At 45.8% G+C, this 25,894-nt stretch overlaps 1 protein-coding gene across 1 annotated transcript in view; it reads left to right on the forward strand.

Annotated features, from left to right (window-relative positions):
• The first annotated feature begins 14,827 nt into the window (after positions 1-14,827).
• The window catches only part of LRRC69 (leucine rich repeat containing 69), a 77,409-nt gene continuing 66,342 nt past the window's right edge, over positions 14,828-25,894 (forward strand). The window contains exon 1 of the mRNA XM_030189739.1: positions 14,828-15,004. Coding sequence (XP_030045599.1) covers positions 14,828-15,004 — 177 coding nt within the window. The remainder of the gene's footprint in view (positions 15,005-25,894) is intronic.

Here is a 25,894-nt window from a genome sequence, read left to right on the forward strand (position 1 = left end):
GTTCAGGAAAAACACGGTAGAAAGGGAGGGGGAGTGGCATTATACGTTAAAGATGATAATAAAGCCACACAATTGCAGCACCTACAGGGTAAGGAAGAGGCATTGAGGCTGAATCTAGAAAGAGGGAATGACAAATGTATTTTACATTGAAATGATATACAGGCCACCTTCACAACAGAAGAAGTGGACAGAAATGTAATTGAAGACATTCAAAATATAGCTGTGAAAGGAGAAGTACTATTAATAGGTGATTTTAGTATGCCACATGTTGATTGAGATATCCGTATTGCAAGGTCTTTTAGAAGCAGGGAGATCCTGGATTCTCTATAGGGGGAACTATTCCAATAGTTGGGGCCATAGTGGACTTAGTGCTTACTAATGGGGAGAGTGTTTCTGATGTTAGAGTAGGTGATCATCTGGCATCCAGTGATCACCAGATGGTGTGGTTTAATATTATGATAGGCGTAGAGAGGGTTCATTCACAAGTGAAGGTTCTAGGCTTCGATGGATTACCTCAAGGAATTGCTGTCTGAATGAGAACATCTGGAAGAAGTTGAAAAGCAGTGGTCAAAACTGAAAGGAGCTGTTTTAAGGGCAACAAACCTCTTTGTTAGGAAAGTAAATAAAAGTAAGAGGAAAAGAAGGGTGCTTTGGTTCTCAAAAGTAGTAGTTGAAAAGGTAAGGAAAAAGCGGTTAGCCTTTATAAACTGCAAGAGATTGCAAAAGGAAAACGGGCAACAATATCTGGAACAGCAAAAAGAAGCTGGCAGAGTAGTCAGGAAAGCATAGATGCAATGGAAGAAAAACCAGTCAATGCGCTAAAATGGTGGACTAGACATTTTTAGATATCTTAATGATAGGAAGAAGTGCAAAAGTGGCATGTGAGATTCAAAGGTGAAGGGGAGTAATATGTAGAAGCTGGTATATATATGGTGGAATTGCTTAACAAATATTCCTCCACGACCCTCCAGACCGGTCAAGACACATGGGTTATGTCCTCCTACCAGCAGAGGGAGACTGAGAAACACTGAGCTTTTGAATACTGTATATATAACCTGTGCAATACATCCACTAGCCAGTATTTTCTCAGTCTCAGCAGAGGTAGATGGACAGCCTGTGCAGTCTTCAATAGTCTGGTGAGGTAGTTTGATTATACAGTTAAGGGGTTTCTTCTCTTATTGCCAAATTTATTGGTTTGGACTATTCCCTGTACGTGGTAAAAAAAAAAAAAAAAAGGGAAAAAAGAAATAAGTGCTTCAGGGCCCTGGGTCCGGTGGGGCCCAGTTTTTCCCCCCTGGGGTGTTATACCTGTGTTCAGGTCCCTCCCCCTGTGCTGCTCTCTTTGGAGACTCTGGCAGCTTTGTGCCTCGGCTGCTTTTCTAAGATTGTAACCTTGAGAGCCCCCCCACTTGTCAGCTGCCAAAAAGAAATTGGGTGATGTCTCTTTAAGAGCTATCTGAGGCTTTATGTAGATAGGAACGGACGGCAGGTTCGTTTCCTTTTGCTAGCGAGAGAGAGCAGAGCGGGTAATTGTTGTGGGGAAGCTGTGAGAGAGAGTGTTTGCGCCGATCAGCACAGCGTGTAGTGTGCTTCGAGGTCATGGCAGGCAAACTTCTCCGCTGTCGCGCGTGCTCGCGCCGAGGAATAGAAGCGCCGGGAGGTCAGTGCCGGTTGTGCGGCGAACCGAAGCAGGCCTCGCCGATGGCGGCACCCCCGGTGTTGATTGCGGAGGTCCCAGCTAGTTCGGGGGTGTCGGGGGCAGCAGGAGCACCGGCAGGGACGGTTTCATCGAATTTAGTTTTGGCGGGAACGTCCGCCATTTTGGATTCCGCGCGTCCCGCGGAATCAGCTGTTTTTGGCCCTGCTGCTCCCGGATCGGCTCCGAAGGTGGCGCCTGAGGGTACAGGAGGCGTTGGTTTTCCTCCGGATTTTGTATGGACCCTTTTTCAAGCCTGGAAGGCGGGACCCCCACCTTTAGGGGAGGGGGCTAGTGCGGCTCTAGCTAAGAGGCCTCGGTTTGAGTGGGACGACGAGGAGGGATTCTCCCCTGTAGGATCCGAAGGTGCTTTGAGTGATATCGGGGATCCTGAGGGGTTTGAGGGTCCTCAGGATCCGGAGTTGGTGGTTCCTGGGGAGGATCCCTCTGTAGTGAGGATTTTTCACAGGGAGGAGCTTGCGGAGCTCATTGAGCAGGTTTCTTCCACCCTTAAGTTCGAACAGCCAGAGGCGGCTTTGGGGGAGGCTAGACAGGTGGATCCCTTGGTTAAGGGGATTCAGCGGCAGGCTAGGTCCTTTCCCATGAATAAGGACATCCGGGATATGGTGTTTCAAGACTGGCATTCGCCGGATTCTCCCTGTAAAGTGTCTAAAGCGATGTCTAGACTGTACCCGCTCCCACAGGAAGATAGAGATTCCTTTAAGGCTCCCACAGTGGATGCGGTGGTGACAGCAGTTACAAAAGCCACGGCTATACCGGTGGACGGGGGGACTGCTCTCCGGGATCCCCAGGATAGGAGGCTTGAGTCCTTCCTCAAGCGGAGTTTTGATTTGTCGGCCCTGGCCCTGCAGGCCTCGATTTGTGGGGGGCTGGTTGCGCGGGCGTGTTTCCGATGGGCCGAGAAACTGCTTGATGATTCGGTGGAGGTTGGGACCTCCGGGGTACAGGAATTAGCCAAATTGGAAATGGGATCGTCCTTTTTGTCTGATGCGCTTTATGATTTGCTCCGTGCCTCGGCCAAGAATATGGCTATGCTGGTGGGGGCACGTAGGGCACTGTGGTTGCGAGGTTGGGTCGCAGACGCGGCCTCCAAAGCTAAGCTTTGTTCGCTTCCGTTTAAGGGGTCCATGCTTTTTGGTGAGGATTTGGATAAGTTGGTGCGCGGCCTCAGCGATGCCAAGGCCCCTCGTCTTCCGGATTTTCGTCCTAAGGCGGCTTCCAGGGGTACTTCCTCCCGAGGTTGGTTTAAGGAGGCTCGCCGGTATAGGCCCGGGAGGGCTAGTGGGGCCTTTAGAGGTCGGTTCTTCCAGCGAACACAGTCCTTTCGTGGGAATCGGCGCGGAGGGCGTGATTTTTCCGCGGGAGGACAGGTTTCGGGGCGTAACTCGCAATGAAGGTGTGCGGGTCCAGGCTCTGGTTCGGGTAGGGGCTCGGCTGAGTCTGTTTTACCAGGACTCGGCCCAAATCACATCGGATCAGTGGGTTCTCGAAGTGGTGCGAGACGGATACGCTCTGGAGTTCGACGACTCGCCTCCTGAACGGTTCCTGGAGTCCCCTTGTCATTCGAGGCTCAAGCGGGCAGCAGTGCGAGACACTTTGGCTCGCCTGATCAGTCTGGGGGCGGTGGTACCTGTTCCCGCCGCTCAGCGCCGCTTGGGCTGCTATTCAATCTATTTTGTGGTCCCAAAGAAGGAGGATGCCTTTCGGCCTATCTTAGATCTGAAGGCAGTCAATGCAGCTCTCAGAGTCCCCTCTTTTCGCATGGAGACATTGAGGTCGGTCATTGTCGCGGTGCAGGAAGGGGAGTTTCTCACGTCTTTGGATCTGATGGAGGCTTATCTGCACATCCCCATTCGGGCCGCTCATCAGCGATTTCTGCGCTTTGCGGTTTTAGGGAAGCATTTTCAGTTTTGTGCTCTGCCTTTCGGATTAGCAACGGCTCCTCGAACTTTTTTCCAAGATCATGGTGGTAGTGGCGGCGGCCTTGCGGAAGCAGGGTATTCTGGTGCACCCGTACCTGGACGATTGGTTGATTCGGGCCAAGTCCCAGTCAGAGAGCGAGGTGTCTACTGCTCGAGTGGTGCAGTTTCTTCAGTCTCTGGGCTGGGTAGTGAACTTCGGCAAGAGTCACCTGGTGCCGTCGCAGTCGCTGGAGTACCTGGGGGTTCTGTTCGATACCAGGAACGGTCGGGTCTTCCTGCCGGGCCCCCGGATTCGCAAGTTGCAGGGTCAGATTCGTCTATTTCTGTCGGAGGCGGCTCCGACGGCCCGAGAGTATCTGCAAGTCCTGGGGTTAATGGCGGCCACCATAAAGGTAGTTCCGTGGGCCCGGGCGCATATGCGGCAGTTGCAGTCAGCTCTTCTCAGTCGGTGGTCGCCTCTGTCGCAGGAGTTGGATGTGCGCCTTCAGCTGCCGGTAACCCCACGCCTCAGTCTCCGGTGGTGGCTAGATCCAGGCAATCTGGAAAAGGGAATGCCGTTGGAGGCTCCGCAGTGGGTGGTTCTCGTCACAGACGCCAGTCTTCAGGGCTGGGGAGCTCATTGTCTCGGTCAGGTAGCTCAAGGACGCTGGTCTCAGGTAGAAGCTCAGTGGTCCATCAATCGTTTGGAAGCTCGGGCCATTCGGCTAGCGCTTCAGGCGTTTCAGAGTGTGCTGTTGCGGAAAGCAGTCCGGGTGTTTTGCGACAACGCCACCGCCGTGGCTTATGTCAACCGTCAGGAGGGCACAAGGAGTCAGGCGGTCGTGGAGGAGGCGGCGCTGTTGTGTCAATGGGCGGAGGTTCATCTTCTAGCGCTCTCCGCGGCACACGTGGCTGGAGTAGACAACGTGGAGGCAGATTACCTAAGCAGGCATGCTCTAGACCCCGGAGAGTGGTCGCTTCATCGGTCGGTGTTCAATCGCATTGTGTCGGTCTGGGGACTTCCCGTGATGGATCTCATGGCAACGGCCCGCAATACTCAGGTTCAGAGGTTTTTCAGTCGACGGAGGGATCCTCGAGCGGAAGGCATAGATGCGCTTCTAATGCCGTGGCCGCAGGAGTTGCTGTATGTGTTTCCTCCATGGCCGTTGGTCGGTCGAGTGATTCAGCGCATCGCTCGGCACCCCGGACAAGTGATTTTGTTAGCCCCGAATTGGCCGCGTCGGCCGTGGTACGGAGATCTGGTGCGGTTGGCGGTAGCGGATCCTCTGCCGTTGTCAGATCCAGGGGTGTTGTGTCAGGGACCGATAGTTATGCCAGATCCGGATCGGTTCTCGCTTACGGCCTGGCTCTTGAGAGGCACAGGTTAAGGAAGAAAGGTTTTTCGTCCAGAGTTATCAATACGATGTTGAGTTCGCGTAGGCAGTCCACTTCGCTGGCGTATGTCCGGGTCTGGAGAGTATTTGAGCATTGGTGTGCAGGTAGGCAGGTTCTTCCCTTTCGGGCGTCGGTGACAGATGTCTTGGAGTTTTTACAGGATGGTATGGACAGGGGTTTGGCCTTGTCTTCTTTGAAGGTGCAGGTGGCGGCTTTGTCGTGTTTCGTGGGAAGCTCCAGGGAAAGTCGTTAGCTTCTAGTCCTGATGTTGTTCGATTTTTGAAGGGTGTTAAGTTACTGCGCCCGCCCCAGTGGCGGATGGTGCCTCCGTGGGATTTGAATCTCGTTCTGGATGCTTTTTTGTGAGGCCGCCGTTTGAGCCCTTGGTTTCTGTTTCAGATAAGGATCTGTCCCTAAAGACGGTGTTCTTGGTGGCTATTACTTCAGCTCGGCGGGTGTCGGAGCTTCAGGCTTTGTCTTGTAGAGAACCCTTTTTGTCTTTTTCCAAGGAGAAGGTTTCGTTGCGCCCGGTGCCGTCCTTTGTGCCCAAGGTGGTTTCAGAGTTTCATGTGAATCAAGTGATTTCCTTGCCAGTTTTGGGTGACTTGGCGGGGGATGCAGAGCAGCGTCGTCTGGCCAAGTTAGATGTGCGAAGAGTCTTGCGCTGTTACATTTCCAGAACTCGGCACTATAGGCTTTCTGATCGTTTGTTCGTTCTCCATGGTGGTGCAAGAAAGGGCGCGGCAGCTTCCAAAGCTACGATAGCTAGATGGTTGAAGGAGTCAATTGTGTCGGCATATTTGCTGAAGGGCCGCGTGGTCCCTAAGGAATTTTCGGCTCATTCTACCAGGGGAATGGCGACCTCCTGGGCGGAGAGTAGTATGATTCCTCTGTTAGATATTTGTCGAGCGGCGGTTTGGTCGTCATTGCATTCCTTTGTTAAACATTACAGGATTGATGTGCATGCCAAGGACGAGGCAGGTTTTGGGGCTGCAGTGTTGACCTCTGGCCTTCGTGGATCCCTCCCTTAGGATGTTTACTGCTTTGGTACTTCCCACGCGTCTTGACCGGTCTGGAGGGTCGTGGAGGAAGGTGAAATTAGATCTTACCTGCTAATTTTCTTTCCTCTAGACCCTCCAGACCGGTCAAGGCCCGCCCTGTCTGTACTGTAGGCCAGGAGGTCTGTTTGTCTGTTGTTCTATCTTGGCAGCTGTTGAGTGTGGTTTCTATGGTTTCAGACTTTGTTCGTATGAGTCTGGTCAGGTGTGACCGTGTTTGATAGTCCACCTGTGGAAGCACACACAATACAAAGGGCACAATGAAAGATATGAAGAAAGTGTCCAGTTGGCAGTGACCACGTACGGGGTTGTTAGTTCTGGTTGGTGTTTTTGTTTTCTCTGCTTTGTCAGGGTTATACTGGCTAGTGGATGTACTGCACAGGTTATATATACTGTATTCAAAAGCTCAGTGTTTCTCAGTCTCCCTCTGCTGGTAGGAGGACATAACCCACGCGTCTTGACCGGTCTGGAGGGTCTAGAGGAAAGAAAATTAGCAGGTAAGATCTAATTTCACCTTTCTGTTGTGTTTACAGCTGAAGGGCTGGGAGCAGAACCGGAGAAGACAAATACATAGAGAAATGGAGGGGTGGTAGTCCCTGAATGATTTTCAGAGGACTGTATTTATGAGGAGCTGGTTAAACTAAAGTTGGACAAAGTGATAGGGCTGAGTGTACTGCAAGAACTTAGGGAAGTTCTAGCAATTCTGCTGGCTGACCATTTGAATGCTTCTCTAGAGATGGGAGCCATCCCATGTGGTTCTTCTCCACAAAAGCGAAAGTATGGAAGAGGTTGGGAACTACAGGCTGGTAAGTCTGACTTCTACAATAAGTAAATTAATGGAAACACTTTTAAAACAGAGAATAGTAAAGTTTTTGGAATCCAATGGATTATAGGACCTGAGGCAATATGGTTTCACTAGAGGCAGGTCTTATCAGACAAATCTGATTAATTTCTTTGATTGGATGACCAGAGCGCTAGACATAGCAGCCGACTCTGTGGGTGCTGTGGGTTCTTGAGCACCCCCAATATTGAGAAACTTCCTTGTATGTGTCCATAGAGGTGTTATTTCCATTGGGCTTAGCACCCCCAATAATTTTGAAAAGTTGGCTCCTATGGCGCTAGATGTAGTGTATTCATATTTCAGCAAAGCTTTTGACACAATTCTCCATAGACAACTAATAAATAAACTGAATGCCCTCGGTATGGGCCCTAAAGTGACTGCCTGGGTTAGGAACTGGTTGAATGAAAGGCAACAGAGGGAAGTGGTAAATGGAGCTCATTTTGAGGAAAAGGATGCTACCAGTACTGTGCCACAAGGTACAGTTCTTGGGCTAGTTCTTTGTAACATTTTTGTAAGTGGTATTGCTGAAGGGCTGTCTTTCCTAATGTTTGCCTCTTTGCGGATGATATCAAAATCTATCTGCAATAGAGTAGACCAGTGGCGTAGCTAGGGTAGTTGACACCCGGGGCCGGTCATTTTTTAACACCCCCCCCCCCCCCCCCGAAAACCAGTACTAGGCATACCGAGAATACAAAACACTCAGGCCCTATAGAGCAATTCTACCATGCCATAAGCAGTAATTTGTACGAGTCACACAAGGAAAAGGAAAGCATCTTAAACACTACAGTGAGCACTAGAACATCAATTCACCTATTGTAAAACGAAAACAGATTAGTACAGATCGTCGATCCTGCACAGTCAATGCCAACCGAAAGCCATGTCTTTTTCACAAATAGAAAAAAAAAACAAAAACAAAAAGGCACACAACTGCTTACAAAACAGTAGATGAAAAACAACAAAGCAGTGGAATCAAATGTATTTATTGGAACAATACCCGACGTGGCCACGTTTCACCCTCAGGCTGCGTCAGGGGTATAAACTATCAAAAGTGTATGTAAATATATCATACACACTAGTAGTTCCAAAATCTAGTTCCATTTATCTGCTACTTCTCTGAAAGTAAAATGTATTAAAATTAGTCCAATAAAAAGATTACCTTATTTACATGTTCTAGTATAAACATTTATTAACACAGCTACAATACTACTTTATCCTAAAGCAAAAAATAAAAATATATATTTACAGTTCGTTGTCTCTGGTTTCTGCTTTCCCTCATCTTTCACTGTCTTCCTTCTATCCAGCATCTGTCTTCGCTCTCTCTCTGCCATCCAGTGTCTGCCCCTCTCTCTCTGCCCCTTCCATCACTGTCTGCCCTCTCTCCCTTCCATCCACTTCTGCCCCTTCCATGCACCATCTGCCCCAGTCTGCCATCTCTCCTCCTCCTTCCATCAACTTCTGCCCTCTATCTCTGCCCCTTCCATCCACCATTTGCCCCAGTTTGCCCTCTTTCTCTCTCCCTTTCCACCCACATCTGCCCTTTCTCTCTGCCCTTCAATCTGTCTGCCCTCCCTCTCCCATCCGTCCAGGGTCTGCCCTCCCTCACGTGCCCCCCCTTCCATCCAGGATCTGTCCCCTCTCTCTCTGCCCCTCTTTTCAGCCCCCCAGTTCCAGTCCCCTTCATCCACCACATGCCTTGCATCCCCCCTTTCAGCCCCAGACCCATTCTCCCACCTGCCCAGGCATGGACCCATTTTCCCTCCTGCCCCCATGTCAGACCCCAGTTCCAGCTTCAGACCCCTTCTCCCATCTGAGCACTCCCCTCCCCCTCTGAGCACCCCCCACCCCTCCCCAATCCCCTTCTCCCCTCTCTGAGCACCCCTCTGAGCTCCCCCCCCCTCCCTAACCCCCCTTTAAGCACCCCTTTGAGCTTCCCCCACCCTTCCCCAATCCCCTTCTCCCCTCTCTGAGCTCCCCCACCCTCCCTAATCCCCTTTAAGCACCCCTCTGAGGTCCCCCACCCTCCCCACTCCCCTTCTCCCCCCCTTGATGCTCTCCCACCCTCCCTAATCCCCTTTAAGCACCCCTCTGAGGTTCCCCCACCCCTCCCCAATCCCCTTCTCCCCTCCTTGATGCTCTCCCACCCTCCCTAATCCCCTTTAAGCACCCCTCTGAGGTCCCCCCCCCCCCCCCCAACCCCCTTCTCCCCAATCCCCTTCTCCCCTCCCTGATGCTCTCCCACCCTCCCTAATCCCCTTTAAGCACCCCTCTGAGCGCCCCTACCCCTCCCCAATCCCCTTCTCCCCTCTGAGTCCCCCCCCCGAGATCCGTTCTCCTGCTGCTCCTACCCTGTCCTGCCTTTAACATTTTTTTTTCGAAGCGCTGGAGAGTGGCAGGCAGCGCGCCTCGCGTCTGCCCTGCTAGTAAAGAAGATCTCGCTGACGTCGCCCTTCCCACATTGAGTCCCGCCCCCCCTCTGAGGCAACTTCCTATTACCGCGAGGGCGGGCGGGACTCAGGGAAGGACGATGACATCAGCGAGATCTTCTTTACTAGCAGGGCAGACGGGCTGCCTGCCACTCTCCTGCGCTTCAAAAAAAAATGTTAAAGGTGGAGCAGCGGGAGCGGAGCACCCCCCCCCCCCACCGCCCCGCCCTTGCTACGCCACTGGAGTAGACCCCCTGATGGTGTGGATAACATGAGGAAGGACTTAGCAAACCTAGAGGAATGGTCTGGAATTTGGCAGCTTAGATTTAACACTAAAAAATGCAGGGTCATGCATGTACTACTACTACTACTACTACTTAACATTTCTAAAGCGCTACTAGGGTTACGCAGCGCTGTACAATTTAACATGGAAGGACAGTCCCTGCTTAAGGAGCTTACAATCTAGAGACAGGTGTACAATCTAAAGACAAGTGTACAGTCAAAAGACAAGTGTAGAGTCCGTCTGATGGGGCATACTATATTCACGAAAGGTTAGGTGCCGAAAGCAGCCTTGAAGAGGTGAGTTTTAAGCAGAGATTTGAAGATGGGTAGGGAGGGGGCTTGGCGTAGGGGTTGAGGAAGATTGTTCCAAGCATAGGGTGAGGCAAGGCAGAATGAGCGGAGCCTGGAGTTGGCAGTGGTGGAGAAGGGAACTGAAAGGAGGGATTTGTCCTGTGAGCGGAGGTTACGGGCGGGAACATAGGGGGAGATGAGGGTAGTGAGGAGCCACAGACCGGGTGCATTTGTAGGTAAGGAGGAGAATCTTGAATTGTATGCGGTATCTGGGTATTTGGTATCTGGTATTTGGGCTACAAAAACCCAAGGGAATGGTGCAGTTTAGGGGGTGATGAACTTTTGTGTATTAAGAGGATTGGGACTTGGGTGTGATCATATGTGATGATCTTAAGGTGGTCAAACAGGTAGAAAAGGCAACAGCAAAGCTAGAAGGATGCTTGGGTGCATAGGGAAAAGAATGGCCAGTAGGAGAAAGGAGGTGATGATGCCCTTGTATAAAACTCTGGTGAGACCTCCTTGAGAATATTGTGTACAATTTTTGAGACTGCACCTTCAAAAAGATATAAACAGGATGGAGTCGGTGAAGAGGGCAGCTACTAAAATGGTCAGTGGTTTTTGTCATAAAGGGTATGGGAACAGACTTAAAAATCTCAATATATATATGTAACGCCCATGACTTGGGCGCTTCTGGGTTTTGGATCCAACCTGGTTGAAGCCTCCTGAAGGTAGTCTCTATTGGACCCTTACTGGCTTGGCGCTGGGTGCCTCTACATGGGGAAAAAAGCATTAGCAGTGGAATTACCCCAAAAACAAGTGTAAGTGCAAAACTGTGGAAACCAGGTTGGCTGTTAGATTAGGCGGGCTTGGGAGTCCAAAAACACTCTGGAATCAGCAACTTATGAGAACTCAAAACTGTTTATTCTTTAACTCCACAACAGCAGGAACATCAAACCATATCAACTCTCCAACATGGAAGGCAAGTCTTTTAAAACCACAAACCTTCTGGTATTCCTTTGATTTATTTACAGAAGTTTTCCAGCAGGATTATATACACTCTATACAGACTCCAGTCCATGCCTATCCCAGAGAATGGTGTCCCAAAGGCTGTGCTCCTCTCTTATTCTCAGGTCCAGACACCCTATGGTCTGACCTCCCTCCAAGGTGATATTTGCGTTGGTTCACCCTTGGGCCTTGGGATGGGCACTACCAGGCTCCAATCCCATGAAACCCTCCTCTGCCCACCCACAGTTCTCCTCTGTCACAGTTGTCGCTTTGCTGAGCCACAACTGCTCTTTGCAGCCAATGGTTTACTTCTCTTAAAATGGGATTCCCCTTACTCTTCCAGGTCAGTGGCAGGGGACCATCAAGCAACCAAAGACCCCCCTAAAGGGCAAACACTTCTCTTTATCTCCTTCCAATCTCCTCCCCCCTCCTGTCACTCTTCAGTCTCAGGGCACCATTTCTCTGCATTTTATTTCAAAACTACTCCCTTGGGCTGGGCTTCCTCCCACCAGGGTGGGAGATTACATATACTTTGGAAGGAAGGCAGAAGAGGGGAGATAGGATAGAGACATTTAAATACCTATGTAGCATAAATACACAGGAGGCAAGTTTCTTTCAATTGAGAAGAAGCTCTGGAAAGAAGGGGCATAGAATGAAGGTAAAAGGGGACAGACTTACTACTACTACTACTACTATTTATCATTTCTAAAGTGCTACCAGACGTACGCAGCGCTGTACACTTGAACATGAAGAGACAGTCCCTGCTCGACAGAGCTTACAATCTAATTAGGACAGACAAATAATACACAAGAATTATTTCAATCAGGTAATTCTATATTCTTCCTTAGACCACAAAATAGGGAGAGTGAAACAAGACGAGATCAATTAAACAACAGTAAACAGAAAAAACGTGGTATAAAACCTGATTATCCCCAGTTATTATTTATCTGAATCATTATTCCACATTGATCGGCTGATTGGCTTCTTCAAACCCAAAACGGTGTATATTCAATTTATTTCATTGGAAACATACTTATTGTCCAATATTAGTAAAAAATTTCATTTTTCTCTTTAAAACCAGAAATTATTTAACAATGCAAACACTTGAGTCTCTAATCCAATTCCCACTGATTAAGGTTATCCCAGTTTCACAGGCTTCACTCCTTTGAATTAATATTACTAAATAATAATTATATTACTAAGAGGAATCATTAGAAGTAACCTGAAGAAATACTTCTTCACGGAAAGGGTGGTGAATTTGTGAAATGCCTTCCTGGCAGAAGTGGTGTAGGTGAAAACAGTATCTGAATTCAAGACAGCTTGGGACAGGTACATAGGATCTCTAAGGGAGTGATAGGCATGGACAGACAGACTGGCTAGACCATGTGGTCTATTTACTTATATTTTTCTCTTTCTATGTTTTTTTTTCCCTATGCTATCTAGATAGTGCTTTTAAATACTGACCAATATGTTTTCAGCCCTTTCGTGGATCTTTCATAAAAAGTCTCGATTTGCAGGTACACAAGGAGGATATTCCATAGGAAAGGAGATGCAAAGAAGAACACTGAGAGGTGATTCAATTTGCAGATGACACAAAACTATTCGAGGTTGTTAAAACACGTGTGGACTGTGAAATATTACAGGAAGATCTTAGGAAATTTGGAAGGCTGGGCAACCAAATGGCAGATGAAATTTAATGTGGACAAATGCAAGATGATGCACATTGGAAAGAATAATCCGAATCATAGTTACATGATGCTAGGGTCCACCTTGGGGGTCAGCACTCAAGAGAAAGATCTAGGTGTCATTGTAGATAACACACTGAAATCTTCTGCTTAGTGTGTGGCGGCGGCCAAAAAAACAAACAGGATGCTAGGAATTGGAAAGGGATGGTGAATAAGAATGAAAATACTATAATGCCTCTGTATTGCTCTATGGTGTGACTGCATCTTGAGTATTGTGTTCAGTCTTGGTGCCGTATCTTGTAAAATATATAGCGGAATTAAAAAAGGTTCAAAGAAGAGCAACCAAAACGATAAAGGGAATGGAACTCCTCATGAATGAGGAAAGGCTAAAGAGTTTAGGGCGCTCAAGCTTGGAAAAGAGACAGATGAGGGGAGATACGATTGAGGTCTACAAAATCCTGAGGTGTAGAACGAGTAGAAGTAAATCAATATTTTACTTGTTCCAAAAGTAGAAAGACTAGGGGACACTTGAGGAAGTTACATGGAAATAATTTTAAAACAAATAGGAGGTAATATTTTTTCACTCAACGAATAGTTAAGCTCTGGAATTGTTTGCTAGAGGATGTGGTAATGGCGGTTAGCATATCTGGGTTTAAAAAAAGGCTTGGACAGGTTCCTGGAGGAAAAGTCAATAGTCTGCTATTGAGACAGACATGGGGAAGCAACTGCTTGCCCTGGGATTTGTAGCATTGAATGTTGCCACGATTTGGGTTTCTGCCAGGTACTTGTGACCTGGCTTGGTCACTGGAAACAGGATACTGGGCTAGATGTACAATTGGTCTGACCCAGTATGGCTACTCTTATATGTTCTTATGACCCTTTTAGTAGCCTCTCTCTGGACCGGTTCCATTCTGTTTATATCTTTTTTGTAGGTGCGTTCTTTAGAATTGTACACTATACTCTAAATGGGGCCTCCCCAGAGACTTAGACAGAGGCACTTCCACCTACTGTTTTCTGAGGGCCATTCATCTCCCTATGCACCCAAGTATCTTTCTGGCTTTGGCTGTTGCCTTTCCTACCTTAAGACTGTCAGACATGAACATCCCGAATCCTGCTCTTCATCCATGCACAGAAGTAATTCACCTCCTATAGGGTACCATTCCCACGGGTTTCTGCAGCCCAAGTGCATGATTTTGCATTTTTTAGCATTAAATCTTAGTTGTAGCTACTAGAATGGTCAGTGGTTTTATCATAAAACTGGGTCCCGTAAATGGCAAAAACAAATCAGAATCAAGGTTGGAGTGGCCTTCAGGCAACTGCAGTAGTTGGGAAGCAGGACTGGTGCTGGGCAGACTTCTATGATCTGTGCCCCAAAATTGGCAGGGAGAGAAATTGGCAGAGAGAGGCAGAGATGAAATATACCAGTGTTTAATCATGAAGAAGTGGAAGCTATGCAGAGTGCCAGATTCAACCTTGTTGGGCAATCTTTTGGGTAAGCTCACGGTAGAAGCCATGCAGTCACTGAGCACCTCTAAGGCGTAGTAGTCTGCATTGACCCCTTGGACTGTAAGCATTCTGGGGACAGAAAAATACCTATTGCGTTATCTGAATATAACTCACATTGAGCTACTAATGAAAGACCTTGTTTTGCTTGCAACACATTTCTCATTCCTTATTTTATGATATATAATTTTTATTGATTTTATAAACTTAACACAGACATAAACTGTTTAAGTGAAATACAGCCTAGGTATATCATCAATATTATTACAGAAGTACATTCTTTTCAAAACACAATTATAAACATTGACTTCATTAGACCTCAATTGTTAAGAAGAGGGGGTAGGAAATTAGTGAAGATTACTTTAAATTTCAAGACAATAATTAAAGAAATTATGGCGTCATATTTCTCATATATTTATGTCTCTAACGTTGTCTAGCTTCTAGGAAGACCTTAAGCTGATCAGGTATATAAAAGACATCATTCCTTATTTTATATAAAACATCAAGTTTTAGTAAATATTAGACACATCTTCCTGCTGTCGGGAAAAAATTCGTTCTTTCTCTCTCAATCTCATCCCCACCCCATGGAAGACAGACACATTCTACATAACTGACGCTTCCATGCCAACTGCTTACTGCATCACAATGACCTCATTTCCTCCTCCGTCTCCAGCCCCCAGGGCGCTCTGCTCTGTTTCCGTAGAGAACAGACGTAGGACGCTCAGCATGGCTGATCTGTTAGTGCTAAGGGCTATTCGGGGCCATGCTCGCGTGTTGAACCTGAACGGAAAGAAATTGTGGCGGGTGCCCCGAGCTGTGACCAAGCTCACCCTGCTCACCTCGCTCCGGCTGCAGAACAACCGCATCACCGAGCTGTCGCCTGAGCTGGCGGTTCTGAGCCACGTGAGTGTCCTGACAGGAGATGGCAGCGACCTCAGTTCCAGGCTGAACGTGGGGAAAAGGGGGCCTAACAACTACTGCTCATTTACCTGAACAGAGAGTTGGGTGTTTGCATAACCAGTTGAAAAGACCTTCATGCTAGAACAAGGAAAATGATTAAGTGGGCATTTACTATCAAGCTAGTAAAGCCTACAAGTATGTCTGTTTCTCCTTACATCCACTCCTCTAGTCTTGAATTTTCCCCATAGTGTTTCTCAGAAACCCCTACTCCGTAGAAACACCAAGAGCTATAGGGATTCCTTGAAGCCCAGAGGGGTGCTGTTTGCCCATCTTCACTAGAGATAGAGTACCTGTATATAAAATGTAAACCTTATTTATCAGTGAGCTTTTTCTGGAATATGTCCTGGAGACATCTGTAGAACCCCTTCTGTTCTTCCGTCCCCCAGCCTATCTAATAATGTAGTTCCACCCCTCTGCCCTTGTGGTTCGTGTCTTGTTCCCCTCCATGTGACTTCTTCTTTTCTTATTAAGATTGTAAGCTGCTCTGCAGGCCTCCTATAGGGCGGGATAGCAAATCTTTAATACATCTTGGGGGGGGGGGGGGGGGGGTCAAGGGGCCTGGGAGAGGGGTTGGGAGTGGGGAAGCCAATAGACACCAGAGATTTATTTTTACAGTCAGGTTGGAACAAGGGGAAGGGGAGGAAGAGGGGCAACTAAACTACCTGGGATTTTTTTTTTCTTAAGATCAGGGGAAGGGGGAGGGCTGGTGGGTGCTCCTAGACACCAGAGATTTTTTTTATATGTTAGGGGAGGGGGTGAGATTGGTGAGGTACCTCTAGTCCCCAAGTATTTTTTTATAAACATTGGGGGGCTCAGTTTGGGTAGAGAGGGGGACACTAGACTGGGGCAGATGCTGATGGCTTATTTTTATTTTAAATGTCATCCTTCCTGTCAGCGTGAGAGCCAATAATTTCTCATACACTGACAAGAAAGGGGGCATTGACAATGAGCTGTGGATTACTCCCATGATTTTTACAGGGCAGTAATTGCATGCTGAACACTCTATCTGGTGGGCAATCTTTTGAGTAAAGCTCAAGGTAGAAGCCGTGCAGTCATTGAGCACCTCTAAGGCGTGGCTGCCTGCATTGACCCCCTTGGACTGTAAGCTAGAGAGTTGCACGGGGACAGAAATCCAACCCGTCCCCACTAGAATCCAACCCATCCCCATTCATCCCCGCAGGGAATCTAACCCATCCCCGCCCGTCCCCATGGGGAATCTTACCCGTCCCCACCCATCCCCGCAAGAATTTAACCTGTCCGCACCCACAAGAATTTAATGGTACATTAAACAAAATTCCTGTCGGCTCTCTCAGTCTCTGGGTTTGAGCCACAGCACTGCAGGCAAGGAAGGAACGGAAGTTGGAACACTCTGGTGCGCACATATAAGACTTCTCTGATTCACTGGCACTGTGTGCTAAGAGATCACCACATGCATGCGCCAGTAGATCAGGTGACATCTGATGCTCATGCTTATGTCAGAGCCCGGAAGCAGAGAGGATTAATAGTAATAGTAATGACAGCAGATAAAAAACCGGATTGGTTCATCCAGTCTGCCCAATAGTCACAATCATTATCAATTCATGATTAAATCAACGACTGTGATATTATATACGTGATTATGGTCTTTCTGTGGCGTTTCTGGGACATAGACCATAGAAGTCCGCTTGGCCCTATCCTCATGTTCCAACTGCTGGAGTTGCCCTCAAAGCCCACTCCAGCCTATTCATCTTCTCATTTGGTGGACACAGACCGTAAAAGTCTGTCCAGCACTGTCCTCATGTTCCAGCCACTAAAGTTGCTGTCTAAACCCTTTCCAGCCCATCCAAAACCAGATTGCCATATATGAGACACAGACCTTACAGATCTCCCGGTATCGGCCCTAGTTCATCACAGCCAGAGTCATCATGTAAGTGTCACCACGACACATCCACACACATGCAGCCATTTAAGTTTAGGTTTTTATAACTTCCATTTTCTAAATAGAGATCCTCTGTGTTCATCCCATGTCTTTTGAATTTCGTCACCATTTGTATCTCTACCACCTCCTTAATGGAGGCTTTCCACATCTGTGCTGTTAAAGCAAGGAGGAGGAGGAGGAGACAGCACTCAAAGAACTTGGTACTCGGTAGGTGAGAGGCTGGCGCAAGTGCAGCATACACTTCCACGGTATCCCCGCAAAACTGCTTCCGTCCCCACGGGAAACCCACAGGAAACTGCTTCCGTCCCCACGGTATCCCCGCAGAACTGCTTCCGTCCCCGCGGGAATCCCGCGGGTTCCGCGGGATTCCCACAAACCCCGTTCCCGTGCAAGTCTCTACTGTAAGCACTCTGGGGCCAGGAACATACCTATGTGTGTCTGAATGTAACTCACATTGAGCTACTAATGAAAGTGAGCTAAATCCCAAATATAAAGTACCTTGTTTGCCTGTGACATATTTCTCATTCCTTATTTTTTAAAACATCAAATTTTAGTAAATATTAGGCACATCTTCCTACTGTTGGAAAACATTCATTCTATCTCTATTTCATCCCCACCATGGGAGGCGGATGCATTCTGAACAACCGACACTTCCGCATCTAATAGTTGTGTATGAACTGCTCTATGCCTATGTGTAGGCTCGAGTGGTATATCAATGCGTTCAATAAATAAATAAAATGTAACTCACTTTGATTGTACCATAGAAGGCCGGTATATCAAGTGCTCTACCCTTACCTTACCCCTATTGTATGTCTCATGTTGACTTCTTCTTTCTAGCCTCTAGAGATATGTAGAAGAAATCTCAGTCTGGGTAGCAGGGAATTATTGAAGTCACTTCCACGGCAACACAGAGGACTAATCACTGAATTGCTTAAAAAAGAAATAAACACTGTTTCCCCCTAGCTGTATAGCTCTACAGGAGAGGCATTTGATGTGGGCCTTTCCCTCAGAAAACTGCTAGCTGAGATGACAGATATATTAGAATACAGCTTGATCCCCTAACTTCATTTAAGTCCTATTATGAACCAGATGTACTGAAGCTTTTCCTATTTTGTGTCCATGGGAAAACTGGTTAGTACCCATCAATTTGTGATCATTTTCTTAGAGCAAACAATTTTTAATACAACAGTGAAAAAAATAAAAAATGTTGCAGAAGTTCAAATGTAACTTTTTTTTCAGACTGCTTATGGATCCATGACATGAAAAATTGGCCATTTTCAACATTTTGGATCTGCTACTTTAGTCACGTTTTCCAAGAGATGATCACATTTGTGGTTTTTTGGGGCTTATGTTCACATCTTTCATCACAAAATAAACAATGATATATAGTGAAAAGTTGAGCAAAAACAGTTATATCCCCCTAATTCTATAAAAGTTGCCAAAAATTAAGTGTGCAGAATTGAATAATGAGTCAGTTGGTGCCAATAATTGACTTTTTTTACAAGCAATTTTTGGCAATTAGATTTAATTGGTATTTATGTGTATAAATTTAGGCACATGATCTGCACCTAAAATTTACATGTGGTCCAAAAAAGAGGGCGCAGAAATGGGAGGGTCATGGGCATTTCAGGGTGTATGGGGTTTTGAGTTATGAGCATAATTGGGACACCACACAAATTTAATCACAGGCATCACACCACATTTTCGTTGGTGCAAATGGCAGCGCCTACATTTATGTGCAACTCCTATGCTTAAGCAGTAATCTATAAACCACGCCTAACTTTAAGCGCAGCTTATATAATAGCACTTTTTTCTGCGACAAATTTTTTGGCACCATATGTAGAATTCCCTCCTATGTGCAGGAATGGCTTTTAAAAATGTTCTCTATGCTCATTTTCCTTTGCATAAGGTTGCCAACATACCACAAGTCAACCTAACTGGCTGATCCAATCGTTTTTGCCCCATTGCATGTATGGATGTAGTTTAGTTAATTCTGTATTTGGTATACTTCTCTTCATGTCTGCATCAGAGTAGTTTACAATATCAATGTGAAAATAAATAAAATAATGTAGTTAAGGTTCTTTTATTGATTTCCTTTAAAAAAAAACAGAACTACAAATCTAGTCATGCAATAGAGCTCAAACTGAATAGGCCTGCTTTGTTGAAAAACCAAGGAGGTTTGATTGACAGGAGCTGGTGTTACATGACAAGGCTGAAGCTGTCTATACCCAAGGAGGTTTAATTGCTCCCCTATGCAGCACCACCATCTTGATACACTCAAGATTTGTATGACAAGATATTTTGTATGGCAGCAAGCTCCACCTACTAGCTTCAGATCAGATAATAGGCCAAGCACACTCCTGTTGTCTCCTGTCAATTACTATTAAATCTCTGTGGTTGAAACAGTGTGAATTGGGTATTCTGCACTGTAATACCACATACTCAATGTCTTTACATTTCCTCTTCGATCACTATTAAGATCCTTAGTACCTGTGGCCTTCAGAATTCTGATCAGAAATATTTTATTCCTGAGCCTATTCTCTTATGCATTTTCATATTTTGATTCCTGGTTCTAGAATCTATGTTGTACAAAAAATGCAAGTCTCCTCCATGATATATATTTTCTTCAGATATCTGAATGTATCTGTTGTATTCATTTTTTTTCTTTCAGGGTATTTAGATGCCCAAGTCTCACGGTGTAGCTGTCCTATGAGTTATCACTGATTACGCCTCTCTGGAGGTGTAGTCCTCAAAACTGGATACAGTACTCTAGATAAAGTCTCACTAATGTGTTACATAGAAACAGAGAATAATGAAGGCAGATAAAGACCATATGGCCTATCCAGTCTGCCCAACCATGCCATCTAATATCCCTTCCGCTCCCTTAGAGAGCCTATGTATATATCCCAAGCTTTCTTGAATTCACATACAGTTTTCATCTCCACCACCTCCACTGGGAGGGTGTTCCACAAATTTACTACCCTTTCTGTGAAGAAGTATTTCCTCAGGTTATTTTTCCTCAGGTTACTTCTGAGCCTGTTCCCTTTCACCTTCATCTTATGCTCCCTTATTCCAGGGCTTTTTTTTTCCATCGAAAGAGACTCACCTCTTGTGCCTTTCTTCCAAAGTATACATATTGAGTTCTCTAAGTCTGTCTACATACACTTTATGACGAAGATGACTGACCATTTTAGTAGTCACTTTTTGGACACTCCATCTTGTTTATATCTTTTTGAAGGTTCGGTCTTCAGAATTGTACACAATACTCTAAATGAGGTCTCACCAGAGTCTTACACAAAGGCACTATCACCTCTGTTTTCCTTACTGGCCATTCCTCTCCTTATGCACCCAAGTATCCTTCTAGCTTTTTCTTTTGGCTTTTCTACCTGTTTTGCCCCCTTTAGGTAATCACATACAATGATCTGTATTCACAGAAGTATTACTGTCTCCTTTTGAACCCCAGATATTGTACATCGCTTTCTTATCCTTGTGAGGAAAGGTGATTAAGTTCTAAAAAAATCTAATGAAATCAGTATCACACTGGCTTTGTTCACTGAGGGGGTCTTTAAAGCTTAGCTCGAGTTATCTGCAGCAGGGCTCATAGAAATAAAATGGGCCCTGCTGCAGATTAACTCGAGCTAAGCTTTAGTAAAAGACCCCCTGAATTATCACTGTTTGAACACCTTGACCTTTAAGTCCCACTTCTGCTTGGCAATTATCTATACTTCCCACCCTCATGTACTATGCATGTTGTAGTACTCAAGTCTTTGCTTTCACACACTTAATAATTATGTAAGCTTTCTTAATTTTTTTTTCCACTCCATTGTACGGTTGACTCAACTGCAGATTTAAATTTCATGAGTGAAGAAAATATTTATTTATTTTTGTACCCTGTGCTTTCCCACTCATGGCAGGCTCAATGTGGCTTACATATTGTATACAGGTACTTATTTGTACCTGGGGCAATGGAGGGTTAAGTGACTTGCCCAGCATCACAAGGAGCTGCCTGTGCCTGAAGTGGGAATTGAACTCAGTTCCCCAGGACCAAAGTCCACCACCCTAACCACTAGGCCACTCCTCTACTTTTTGCCTGCTTTGCAGTGTTGCTTATAAGTGCTTTGACTAGAACCAGCATAAACGGTAATCCTTTGCACCCTGATGATCATTCCTCTTTCCTCAGAGTTAAGTCTGTACTCTAATCCACTACATTCAAGAACTGTATTCCTTTTCTGTAGGATTGCCTCCACCTCATATCCCTTCCTTTTCTGGATTAAGGTCCTGATTAAGCCTCTGTTTTATTTACATTTGCTCTCTATTAAGCTTCTTGGAAGTCCTACTATTTCTGTTATTTTGTATCCATGCCAGAAACTAATGTACTCTGCTGAATGACCCTACAAGAAAATGTCCATCAGTGACTTGGCAAGGGAACCGTTCATACCTCTCATCATTCTTCATAAATAAGCAAAGTGATATCTATATATAAACAAAATAAAATTGTGGCTACGATGTACTTTGCAACTGATAAAAAGGGAGTCTAGTATAGAGTATGATAACCATTCAAACCTATTCCTTCTTTTCTGAATACTTATCAGCTGTCGTTAGCTCCTGTTTAGTCAACTACAACCTGCACTTCACAAGTCTTCTACTGAGTCATCTATCTCCTCTATAACCTATTTCAAAATGCAGATGAATGACTTATCTTTGACAATATCACCAAAATCCAACTCTCAGAAAATTCATCAGTACTTGGTATGTGGGGAAGAAAATATAAAATTTAAGTCATGCAAGAGACTCTTTAGTGACTTGTTTCACGCAAGGTATATACTCTGTGGCTCACCCAAATTTTCATTGGCCTGACTTGTCACATCTAGCACAAGATCATTATTACTAATCATTTCTAGCACTACTAGATGTATGCAGGCTATATACACATATGCAGCTACTTTCTCTGTCCCTAGAGGCTCACAATCTAAATTTTTGTACCTGAGTCAATGGAGGGTTAAGTGACTTGTCCAAGTTCACAAAGAGCTGCAGTGGGAATTGAACCCAGGTTGCTAGGATCAAAGTCCACTACACTAACCATTAGGCTACTTCTCCATGCCTTTATTTATTATTCATTCTTTATTATTCCAATATTGTACACTATTATTACCCCCCCCCCCCCCCCCCGCTCTTTTGAGTATTGATGGGACTGTTAATATCTGAGTTATCTTTGTCCAATGTCATTATGACTACATGGCCACTCTTCTGATTTCCAGATCTTTTATAAATATGTTAAAAAGCACCAGTCCCAGTACAGATTTCTGGGACATTCCACTATTCACCTTTCTCCATTGAGAGAATCCACTCTTTAGATCTTCTCTCTGTTTTCTACTTTATAAACCAGTTCCCAATCCTCAATAGGAAATTGCCTCTGATTCCATAGTAACATAGTAGATGATGGCAGATAAAGACCTGTACGGTCCCACCCAGTCTGCCCAACAAGATAACTCATATGTGCTACTTTATATGTATACCTGACCTTGATTTATCCTTGCCATTTTCGGGGCATAGACTGTGGAAGTCTGCCCAGTACTTGCCCCGCTTCCCAACCACCGGTGCTCCCACTCAATCTCCGCTAAGCTTCTGAGATCTATTCCTTCTGAACAGGATTCCTTATGTTTATCCCACAGATTTTTGAATTCTGTTACCATTTTAATGTCCACCACCTCCAGTGAGAGGGCATTCCACATATCCACCACTCTCTCTGTGAAAAAATACTTCCTGGCATTTTTCTTGAGTCTGCCCCCCTTCAACCTCATTTCATGTCCTCTAGTTCTACCGCCTTCCCTTCTCTAGAAAAGATTTGTTTGCGGATTAATACCTTTCAAATATTTGAACGTCTGTATCATATCACCCCTGTTTATCCTTTCTTCCAGGGTATACATGTTCAGGTCAGCAAGTCTCTCTTATATGTCTTGTAACGCAAATCTCATGCCATTTTTGTAGCTTTCTTTGCACCGCCTCAATTCTTTTTACATCCTTAGCAAGATACGGCCTCCAAAACTGAACACAATACTCTAAGTAGGGCCTCACCAATGACTTGTACAGGGGCATGAACACCTCTTTTCTTCTGCTGGTCACACCTCGCTCTATACAGCCTAGCATCCTTCTGGCTACGGCCACCGCCTTGTCACACTGTTTTGTCACCCTTCAGATCCTCAGATACTATCACACCCAAGATCCCTCTCCATGCCTGTACATATCAGAATCTCACTGCCTAGCACATACATCTCCCGTGGATTTCTACTCCCTAAGTGCATTACTTTGCATTGAATTTTAATTGCCAAACATTAGACCATTCTTCTAGCTTCTGCAGATCCTTTTTCATGTTTTTCACTCCCTCCGGGGTGTCCACTCTGTTACAAATCTTGGTATCATCCGCAAAAAGACAAAACTTTACTTTCTAATCCTTTGGCAATGTCGCTCACAAATAATATTGAACAGAATCGGCCCCAGCACCAATCCCTGAGGCACTCCGCTACTCACCTTTCCCTCATCTGAGCTAATTCCATTAACCACCACCCTCTTGTGTTTGTCCGTCAACCAGTTCCTAATCCAGTTCCCACAATTGGGTCCGATCTTCAGCCTGTCAAGTTTATTCAAGGAGCCTCCTGTGAGGAAACCGTGTCAAAGGCTTTGCTGAAATCTAAGTAGATTACATCGTCGCATGTCCTTGATTCAATTCCCTGGTCAACCAGTTAAGAATTCAATAAGACGATTTTCCTTAGTAAAACATGTTGTCTCAGATCTTGCAACTTATTGAATTCCAGGAAATTCACTATCCTTCCTCAGCATCGCTTCCATTACTTTTCCAATAACCGAAGTGCGGCTTTACCGAATATCCAGCTTATAATGAAAAGAAAAACGCCTATATGTGACCAAATCGGGAGATAGACATTTATCTCACAAAAACGAATAAAGCGGTATAATCGAAAGCCGAATTTGGACGTTTTCAACTGCACTCCGTCGCGGTATGCGGACAAAGTTGATGGGGGCGTGTCAAAGGCGTGGTGAAGGCGGAACTGGGGCGTGGTTATCGGCCGATCAGAGATAGGCGCCTTTCGCCGCTTAATGGAAAAAAAAATATGGTTTTTGCGAGAATTTAGGGCACTTTTCCTGGACCCTGTTTTTCCACGAATAGGGCACCCAAAAAGTGCCCTAAATGACCAGATTGACCACTGGAGGGAGTCGGGGATGACCTCCCCTGACTCCCCAGTGGTCACAACCCCCCTCCCACCACAAAAATATGCCGTTTCACAACTTTTATGTTTCACCCTCAAATGTCATACCCACCTCCCTGGCAGCATTATGCAGGTCACTGGAGCAGTTATTAGGGGTGCAGTGGACGTCAGGCAGGTAGAACCCAGGCCCATCCACCCCCCACCCTGTTACACTTGTGCTGGTAAATGGGAAGCCCTCCACACCGCCCCCCCAAACCCACTTTACCCACATGTAGGTGCCCCCCTTCACCCCTTAGGGCTATAGTATGGTGTAGACTTGTGGGTGGTGGGTTTTGAGGGGGATTTGGGGGCTCAACACACAAGGGAAGGGTGCTATGCACCTGGGACCTCTTTTACCTTTTTGTTTTTTTTTTGTAAAAGTGCCTCTAGGGTGCCCGGTTTGTGTCTGGCATGTGAGGGGGACCAGTGCACTACGACTCCTGGCCCCTCCCACGAACAAATGCCTTGGATTTATTCGTTTTTGAGCTGGGCGCTTTCATTTTCCATTATCGCTGAAAAACAAAAATGCCCAGCTCACGAATTGTCGAATAAAACATGGACGTATATTTTTTCCCAAAATACGGTTCGGTCCGCCCCTTCACGGACCCGTTCTCGGAGATAAACGCCCATGGAGATAGACGTTTTCATTTGATTATGCCCCTCCATAGTTTCCATCTTTTCCCTATCACCACTTTTGTGAAGAGGGACCACATCCGCTGTTCTCCAATCCCATGGAACCTCCCCGTCTCCAAGGATTTATTAAACAAATCTTAAGAAGACCCGCCAGAACCTGTCTGATTTCCCTCAATATTCTGGGATGGATCCTGTCCGGTCCCATGACTTTGTCCATCCTTTAGATTTTCAAGCTGTTCATAAACAGTCTCTTCCGGTGAACGGGTGCTATATCTGCTCTGTTCTCATATGTACTTTTGCCAGTCAATCGTGGTCCTTCTCCAGGATTTTCTTTAGTGAAAACAGAACTATTTGTTTAGCACATTTTGCTTTTTCTTCATCATTATCCACATAGCGGTTCACATCATCTTTCAGCCTCACAATTCCATTTTTAAGTCTTCCTCCTTCACTAATATACCTGAAGAAATTTTGTTGCCCCTCCTTACATTTCTAGCCATTTGTTCTTCTGTTTGCACTTTCGCCAGACGATTGTTTTTTATTTGCATTATAATTTTAATATACAAGTACCAAACTTGAGAGAAAAGTGCTTCTAGCAATAATCTGAAATCTAATCCACAAAATAAGGGGAAAGAAAACCAACTAAGAATTAGCTTCTGAAACCTACAAGAGGTTCTCACAATCAAAGTAGAAAATAGGAAAAAGAAAGGTAGTCTGAGAGAGCAGAAAATCAAAATCCAATTCCAAGCTAAATTTCTAACATCAACAGCTTCATCCCCCAGAGTCTGAGCAGGAAGTGACTGTTTCTTAGAATCTGTGAAAGTCAAGGTTACTGTAGCTGTCTTCTTCAAAGGAGATATCTTAAAACCAGATTCCAGAAGATTCGGTTCTATAATAGATGTTAACCCTGGTGTACTCACATTTCCCACTGAGCATCCTGCCGTTTCTGAAACTCTCCCCTCTGTGGATGTTATGCCAGGCATCTGTAAATCCAGGACTGTCACGGTTGTGCCCAGGTTCCTG

The sequence above is a fragment of the Microcaecilia unicolor genome, chromosome 1 (genome assembly GCF_901765095.1).
Source record: "Microcaecilia unicolor chromosome 1, aMicUni1.1, whole genome shotgun sequence".
In the NCBI taxonomy this organism is placed as follows: Eukaryota; Metazoa; Chordata; class Amphibia; order Gymnophiona; family Siphonopidae; genus Microcaecilia; species Microcaecilia unicolor.